This window comes from Malaya genurostris, chromosome 3 (assembly GCF_030247185.1).
Source record: "Malaya genurostris strain Urasoe2022 chromosome 3, Malgen_1.1, whole genome shotgun sequence".
In the NCBI taxonomy this organism is placed as follows: Eukaryota; Metazoa; Arthropoda; class Insecta; order Diptera; family Culicidae; genus Malaya; species Malaya genurostris.
In genome coordinates, this window is record NC_080572.1 from 127,493,036 (window position 1) to 127,502,600 (window position 9,565).

Genomic DNA, 9,565 nt, shown 5'->3' on the forward strand with positions numbered 1-9,565 from the left:
ACTTTTTTCTCTCATATACCGATGCCGACTTTGACACCATTGTACTTGGTGGCTTGATGACCGAATTAACTCAGTGCAATTATTTGGAGATCAATACATTGTTTATCGAGTTGACAGAAATTCAAACAACAGCACCAGAAAAGTTGGAGGAGGTGTATTGATTGCTTTCAAATGTTCCCTAGACTCGTCGTTGTATATTGAGGGAATGTCGCACTGTATTGAACAGGTTTGCATCATCATACGGATGGCGCAGATAAGAATTTACGTTTGCTCGTTTTATTTGCCATGTGAAAAGTGACACGAATCTGACCTGATGTTGGAACATTTGAATTGTATTTAGCACGGAAGAGATCTCTGGATAATCGAGCTTATTTGGACCCATCATCAACGCGTACTAGACTTAGGCGTGAAGTTGTCGCTCATGAATTGCTGTTGGATTGATTAGCTCGCACTAATTTACAACAAATCAATACCGTTTTCAATCACAACGGCCGCATATTAGAACTAATTTTCATTAGTCAGGATCCTCCATGCACCGTAACGACTGAACACGATGAACCGCTGGTTGCTTTAGACAAACATCACCCCGCGCTTAGATTTCGGCTTTTGCAATTACCTTGCATTCAGTACGTTGAAGCTCGTGAAACACATTCCTTGCATTTTAGGTAAACCGATTTTGTCACTCTACGCCGTGGACTGCAACTGATCGATTGGACTCCAATAATACGTTGTTCGCATGTTGACGAAGCGGTCCTTATTTTCAACAACATTGCACGGGCACTGATTAATAATCATACACCACCTTTTCGATTTCCTTCCAAGCCACCATGATCTAATGCCTATCTCCGTCGATTGAAAAAGAAACGTGCTTCAACGCTGCGAAGGTATACGAAAACGCGTAGCCCGTTCATGGGGATCGACTTTAAAATAGCTAGTAGCCAGCATAAATTGTACAATCGACAGCGTTACATATTGTATGTTTAAAAAATCCTGGATCAAATCCGTCGTCAACCTGCAAAGTTTTGGTTGTTTATAAAAACTAAACATAAGGAGCATGGATTGCCATCTAAAAAAACTGGAAAGGAAATTGCTCAGTCCTGTATTGAAAAATGCGGTTTGTTCGCAAAACATTTTTCATCTGTATTCCAGCATCATAATGTTGACAATAATGATCTTCATTCACCCCTGGCCAAGCTGGTATACCCTCGGTCATACTGAAACGTAACATTAATAAACTCACTGTTCCTTTATTGAAAATATTCAATCTGTCACTGCAACAATCGAAATTTCCCTCCGAATGGAAAAAAATCATTTATGTTTCCTATATTTAAAAAAGACAGAAACGTGAAATTGTGAACTATCGTGAAATAACATCGCTCTGCGCGGGTTCTAAATTATTCGAATTAATCGCAAATGAAACGATTCTATTCAACTGCCGTAGCGATATTTCTCCTGAACAACACGTTTTCATCTCTGGTCGATCGGTCACAACCAACCTCATGGAATTTACGACGTTTTGCATCGACAACATTGCGAAAGGACTTCAAGTTGATACAATCTACACAGACTTGAAGGCAGCTTTTGATCGAATAAACCACGACATTGCATTAAAAAAATTAGCCAAGCTCGGATTCTCCCCAAGATTTTGTTGTTGGCTCGAATCATATCTCAAAGACCGCACCGTTCAAGTGAAAATTGTAATTGTTCCGGCGTACCCCAAGGTAGTAATCTTGGACCCATTTTGTTCGCTTTATTTTTTAATGATGTTACATCAATCTTTACTGGAAGTTGTAAGTTGTTACATGCTGATGATTTCAAAATATTTGTTGTAGTTGAGAGTCTAGCGGATTGCTATCTGCTTCAATCGCGATTATCTCGATTTATCGAATGGTGTACCGATAATCACATGATAGTGAGCAACGAAAAATGTGTTGGGATTTCATTCCATCATAAAACAAGCCGTGAGATGTTCACCTTCAACTACGCCATTGGAAATCATGTATTAGAATCATGTTGAATGTGTGAAAGATCTCGGTATATTACCTTATGATCAAAAAAGAACCGGAATTTTCATTTTAAAATTCCCGCGCTTGTCCGCTTACAATTTATAGGTGTGCGTGTGAGTGTGTGGCCGGCCGGTGTATGCTGGATCGTTGCGGGAAACTCTCTCCTGTTGTTCTGTTGCTACTCGGCGGTTCTGCGGACAATGGTGGGTGGATTTGACTCAAGCGGGTCTCAGTTAGCCTTAAATGCCGTTCTGGGGGGGACGAACGGAGGGCTTAACCGCCCTATTCTGTAAGCCGGTAGGCAATTCCGCTGGTTTCGGGTGTACAACAAGCTGCTATGCCGCCATGATCTCTAATTCCGTAACTATAATGGGTCCTAGACGCCGATGACAAGGCCGGTATTAGGTATGCTACTGGGGCTTTCTTTAATATTCACATTTCATACCTGATTTTTCTGTCGCTTCCTTCTAACTTCTTTATTTCACAGGTAATCTACTAAAACTTTCACTTATCTTTTTCGGAGAAACTTTTCTTCCGATGTCTTTAGCTTTTGTCTTGCTTGAAGCGCTAATGTAATCTGATCAACTTTTCTTTATAACTTTCCGCCCCAGTAGCTCTCCTCTCCCCCACTATTTTGCGATCCCGCCCGCTCTATTTCCTGCTTTCCAGTCTCGAATGTTTCCGCGGTTTCCAGTGAATGTGTTTTTTGTAAAGTGTAAATGTTTAACAATGTTTCGCGTTTGTTTATTTAATTATTCATTTAGACCGTATTTTATATTTCGTAGCGCTGAACTTATATACATCCTCAAATCATTTTACAATATTTTTTTAAGATACCTGAACGTTTACAATATAGCTAAGACAAGCTTTCCAACTGTAAGATTTATAGCATCTATGTACCACTTATGGCAAACTGAGATGATAACCTAGTCGTACCGAAAAAGTGTTATAAAAAATTCGCTTGCTCGCATTGCTGTACATTTTGGTATGGGGTAAAGGGTCCAAATGGTAACAACTTTTATTCTCTCAACGTTGGCAACACTTTTATACACATTCTGTCAAACTTTGACGCATATCGTACGATTAGTTTTTGTTTGGCGTCTATACAAAGAAGTTGAAAAATTTTCGTGTGGCGATTTTTATAGTGGATGAAAATTTAGAACAACGACTCGCCTTCGAAGCGCCATTCGGTCGATTGTTGTGCGGTTTCGACGTCATATTCATAGATCCACACCTCATCACCAGTTATGATGCATTCGATGAATGTGGGGTCACTATCTGCGTTGGAAATCATCTCTTTGGCCACATCAACACGACGCTGTTTTTTAATGAAATTCAGCTTTTTTGGCACCAGCCGAGAAGCGACGCGTTTCAAACCCAAAACATCAGTTAAAATGTGTTCGGCTGATCCATAAGAGATGCCCAACAACACAGCAATCTCTCTAATCGGTACAGAACGATTTTGCAACACGATTCGCTTCGCCGATTCAATGTTTTCTTCAGTAACAGATGTTGTTGGGCGGCCAGGGATCTCATCATGATCCAAGCTTGTACGACCACCTTTGAAGCGTTTATACCACTCGTATGCCTGTGTTTTTTCTAGACACGATTCACCAAAGGCCTTTTCTAACATTTTCAACGTTTCGGAACACTTAAATCCATTTGCAACACAAAATTTGATGCACGCACGTTGTTCTAAATTGCACCTATAAAGCTTCTTCCTCTCATGCATTTTGTTTTCGATACATTTATAGTCAGTTCGATACGCCTAGCTTCAGCTTTCAATCCGATATATGTTTCCATCATCTTCTCAAAGTTACGTGTCCAATATCAACGTTGTCAGCGAATCCAAAAAAGCTGCACGGGCTTTCGGAAGATCGTGCTACTCGTGTTGATTCTCGCTCTTAGAATTACACATTTCAAAGCAGGAGAGTCCAATAACTTACCGTTGTCCTATCTGAGATTCGAAGGTACTCGAGAGCGTCCCAGATACTCGGACGTAACACATCACTCTATTCATTGTTCCTTTGACAAATCGCGTCAGTTTATCCGGAAAACCGTATTCGTGCATAATCTATCAGGTGTACAACTTTGCTTCCGCCGTTTTCCGATAGGTGGCTGTACCGGATGAGGCGGGTAAAATACATAGACTGTTACAATTCGAAAAAATCTGCAACTGAAGCGCATCGAATGCTTTCAGAAACTTACGGTGATGCTGCTCTGAGTAAAAGAACGTATCGAGAGTGGTTTCAACGTTTTAAAAATGGTGGATTCGATGTCAAAGACAAACATGATGGTTGAAGAGAAAATAACTTCAAAGATGAACAACAATTTACTACGAGCTCTGAAAAAACCGGGTAAAACCATCACAGGAGATCGCTACCGAACGCAACTAATGCGCCTTAGTTGCGCGCTAAAAGAAAAGCAGCCACAGTATCAAGAGCGACATAACAAAGTCATCTTCCAACACGACAATGCTCGGCCTCACGTCGCAAAGATGGTCAAAAAGCACCTGGGAACGCCGTATTCCCCAGATGTCGCCCCTTCTGACTTCCACCTATTCCGTTTGATGGCACACGGCCTGGCAGATCAACATTTTCTATCCTTCGAAAAGTTGGAAAAATAGATTGCTTCATGGATAGCGTCAAAAAGGACTCCTTTTTTTCGAGCCGGGATCCGAAAATTTCCGGAAAGATGGGAGAAAGTTGTCGCTAGCGACGGACAATATTTTGAATAATACATCTGTAAGCACTTTTTCGCAATAAAGCTTTAAATTTTGGGAAAAAAACGGCGGAAGCAAAGTTGTACACCTAATACCATAGATGATCTAGATCGATAGCGTTGTATGCCGCTTTGAAGTCAATAAATAGGTACTTGTCTTATCGCGAATATGTGATCCGCAGTGACGCGGGCCTCAGTAAATCTCGCTTAGTACGAATATGAATTCGTTAGCCATTTGTGATAGACGACGGAAAAGGATTGGAGAGAGTACTTTGTACGCGTTCAGCAATGTAATTGCGCGGTAGTTGAAAAAGTAAAGCTTTACACCATTTTTGTAGTTAACCATGACAATCGAAGATCTGATGAAGGATGGGGAAGACTGGTGTACAAGCAATCAATTCTACCCATCAGACTCATTTCGCGTGACCTTTGCCGATTCTGCACTTCCAAATTATTTGGTAGTGGGAGGGGTTCGTTTACCTATCCGAATGCACATACCACGAGTTATGCACTGCTCGAATTGCAAAAAGTTTGGGCACATTGTACACTTCTACCGCAATAAACCGAGATGCGGTTAATATGGGGAAGGTCATGAAGACGATTCCTGCAGAAAGACCACTAATAAGATCATTTACTGTAGCAAAAGTCTTCATGATCTCTCGGTGTGTCCAACATACATACAACGGGAAAAAAACTTCTTTACTAACTCTAGGGAAGTATGTCGCCCCATAATACGGCATCCTTTCTTCTCCTATAATAACAAGACAATCGGCCACGTTAAGCTAAAGCAAATGAGCTAAATAAAATTTTAATTGAAAAAAAAAGTTATAGCTAACGAATTTCTGGTTACAGAATAACGGGGTATCAGGAATCAGATTTAATCGGCTCAAGTGGCACGTTCCCCTAGTTTTTTCAAGATTTGTGACTTACCATGGCTACTCATCATTTTCCTGATTAGAAGGGAAGGATAAAAGAAACATGGGAAGAAATTGTGAAGTAAGTTAGATGGGAAAACAGCACAAAACAAATAGAAACAAAAGAAATTTTGAACGACCTGCTGGTGCCAAAATGCACATTTAATAAAGCCTTCAACCCCTGATAGAATTTAGAAATTTTACAAAAGTGACACCATTCTGCATTCCGGAAGATTGCAGAACGATTCGCAATATGCGTGAGCAGAAGTAAATTCGGCACCCCATAAGGGACCTAAAACCATTTAGGGTAGAAACAGAAAGGAATTAGTCTCTCTAAGAAAAAACTATGAACCTCTCTGGTTATAACTCCTTGTCTCATTGGGTGAGAAACGATAGAATATTTTTGAATTTTATCTCCCCATACACAGGTTCAATCATGTATGGAGAACCGAAAACACGGATATTTAGTTATGTCAATGCGGGATAGTTACATATCACATTATATGTAGTACCGTAATTGAATTCACATAAATTACACGAATAATATTCAGCACGCTAAATAGCAGCGATAGTTGAGTTTGCCCAGAATTTTTTTGCTACCAAAAGTCTTAGAATTGTATGAAACGTCGAGATTTAGTTTCATTTCGAAGAAATTATTTTTTTTAAAAAATAGACAATCTCAGTCCCAAAAAATGTCAGTCCCAGAAAGCCGATATTTTAGAAAAAAAAATTAATGACTTCCAATTGGAGTAGATTTTGGCCGAAAATTTAAGTTTGTGAAAATTGGTCAAACCATCACTGAGGAAAGGCACTACTATTTAGCGTGCTGAAATTCATTTGAGAAAATACGACCACTATTTCATCTGCCTCCGGAATCGGAAACTGGGAACCAGGATAGCCGAAATCTGTTTGTTTGGCCGTCTACTGATAATGACTATCGAGTGGAGTAGTTTTGGGGTCAGTTTAGAATTTTTTTTTCGTTTTTTGTTTCGCCCCTCAAAGTGATGGTATAAAAGTTTTTATACACTTTACCCTATAATTCCGGAACCGGAAGTGTGATCCAAATGAAATTCAGAAGTTCGTATGAGACTATAAGAAAATTCATTTGAATCAAAGTTTGTTGAAATCGGTCACGCCATCTCAGAAAAGGGCGAGTAAGTAAATTTAAATTTGAATTTTTACACTAATCACCTTATAATTCCGGAACCGGAAGACGGATACAAATGAGATTCAGAAGTTTTGTGAAGGACCATGGGACCATTCATTTGAATCTAAGTTTGTGAAAATCGGTTCAGCCAAATTTGAGAAAAGTTGGTGCATTTATTTTCACAATTATTTGCATATTTTACCACCTGTTCCGGAAGTCAGATCCAAATAATATTCAGGAATTTTGTATGGGACCACAAGACCTTTCATTTGAATCTAAGTTTGTGAAAATCGGTCCAGCCTTCTCCGAGAAAAGCTAGTGCAAAATAACATACATACGTACATACATACACACAGACATTTTGCGTACTCGACGAACTGAGTCGAATGGTATAACACACTCGGCCCTCCGCACCTCGGTTCAAAAATCGGTTTTCACAGTGATTGTGTAACCTTTCTTTATAGGAAAGGAAAAAAATGTTATTTTTCGGCCTGATACAAAGAAAACAACACGATTAATGGTAAGCGAAATCATAACTCCAGAAAGCATCACTTTAACTAAAACTTTCGATCAACTATATACGGGTTTCAATAGTAAAAAAACGTATTTTGTATTTTAATGGATCACTAACTATTCTGGATATTATGAAATTGAGGAAATTACTGCGAAAAATGCTAATACAAAATAATTTCATAGAAATTTTTTCTGCCTTTTGTTTATTTTTCTTTACAGATAAAATTATTGGAGTGCATTGTACACATGGTTTGAACCGAACCGGGTATTTTATATGTGCTTATATGATCTTGGCACTGGGTCAGTCTCCGAGAACAGCAATACATTGTAGGTTGACGGGTGTCGTACGTTACATTATTTGTAACCTTATTTTAATTTTTCCTGTTAGTGTTCAACAAAGCTCGTTCACATAAAATGGAAAGGGCCAACTACTTAAACTCTCTACTTCACTTTGTACCATTCAGTTGTAGCAATGGCTATAACAAATATGAAGAATCTGTTCGTCAAGACTTCTACGACGATAAGTCCTTCAGCGGTAGACGAGAAACGCAGAGAAAGAACCGTAGTGATCGACCTAATTACCGTTATAGAAGCCGTTCGCCTAGGTATTATCAGCAGTCCGAACAGGATAACAATAGCCGTCGCTCATACAGAAACTGGAAAAGTGTCGAGAGTCGATATTACGACCGTACCAATAGAGATGAGGTATCCAGCAGAGCGAATAACTGGAAGGTGGATTGTTTTGATTACCTTGATTCTAGAAGTAACAATTGTGATTTACCTTCAACTTCTAATTCAACGAGTTATAGAAATAATGAACGTAGTTGAATTGCTGTTCAGGATACAAACGAGAATAGAAAATCATAACTAAAATCAAAATTGTTTCTGGATTACAAAACAAAATTGATCTGATATCATTTTTTGAATGAAAACTACAATTTCAAATTAAAAATAAATCAACTAATTGTTACAGTACACAACAAAATTCGTTAATTGAATGTAAGAGAAACATCCATAACTTAGAGTATGATTACCGCGTATAAATCTTTATTGAACTTTACTTCCATAATTGAAATCGTATTCACTTCGAAAAAATACTGATCTTGTTAGTGTTGTGAAGGCCATGTGTGATGTGATGTGAAGTGAAGTCACCATCAGTTCAAGGACTTGCCAGTGGATGCGGGTAGACTTATAGTAGCCCCGATCTTCTTTTTAAAGTTGTTACCAAAAAGCGAACAAAAAGGGTTGGACGAATATGTAAGCAAAGTTACTTATTTGTATTCCGCGGGAATAAAAGATGCTTTTCCAACCATAATATCTAGTGTATGGATGAAGTATTTCGCTGTACATGCTCGAACTCGCCTGATGGTTTGTTTGAGAAGGGCGCGTCAGACTCATATCGAACCGTTAGAAGGAAACAAGTTTCCTTCAAGTGACTTGGGCTGGCTATCCACAATCCCTCGTCCAGTTATCAATTCGTCCGATGCCCTGATGCTCCTTCCCATTATAAATGTTTTATATTAATATAATGTAATAAAATACAATGTAATAAAATCTATATATATATAAAAATGCAGAGATCATTCTTTGTAATCGCATCACGTAAGAACGGATGGACGGATTGAGATGCTTTTTTTTTTTGTTTGATCAGTTTTTACCCCCACCGGGTTCGTACATCAAAAAAATTAGGAAAACTTACCGGAAAAGTGGGAAAAACCAATAAAATTATTTTGTATGGACAATGGAATTTTCCACTGAAAAAGTCGCCAATGATTGCTAGATTTACGATTGATGGCGCGCAACGATTTGCATAAGTGCTTGACCGTTGAAGGAAAGAATACTAGATCGTTGAAAAAATTGTTTGGCGCGCAACGAGATATTTAGTGTCGAGATTTCACATGCATACTTGATAGATGTGATTCGTCATTTCGAACCACGTGCTCAAATGGGTATCAAAATTATTGCTTACTAATGTCGTTTTCGCTTGAAAAATATGAAACTGACCCAAGGTAGTTTCATCAAACAAACACTTTTCACGAAACTGTGATGATTTCGCACTTAGCAACGGGGGTTTGAGTAAAACTGATTTAAAAACCAGGTTCGAAACTGACTCGATTTTCAGTTCAACAACGTTGAAACTAGGTTCGAAACTGACTTCAAACAAACGGTTTGACAGCAGTTAGAGTGGAAGCTGGGTTAGGTTTGGCATCAAGCGAAAACGACATGAATGACTCAATGACTGTTCTAGAAAACCGTTGTAGGCA

General features: G+C 38.8%; 1 protein-coding gene across 1 annotated transcript in view; it reads left to right on the top strand.

Annotated features, from left to right (window-relative positions):
- LOC131433997 (RNA/RNP complex-1-interacting phosphatase) overlaps positions 1 to 8,273 on the top strand; it is a 97,470-nt gene extending 89,197 nt beyond the window's left edge. The window contains exons 6-7 of the mRNA XM_058600616.1: positions 7,521 to 7,628; positions 7,690 to 8,273. Coding sequence (XP_058456599.1) covers positions 7,521 to 7,628; positions 7,690 to 8,129 — 548 coding nt within the window. The 3' untranslated portion in view covers positions 8,130 to 8,273. The remainder of the gene's footprint in view (positions 1 to 7,520; positions 7,629 to 7,689) is intronic.
- The last annotated feature ends 1,292 nt before the right edge of the window (positions 8,274 to 9,565 follow it).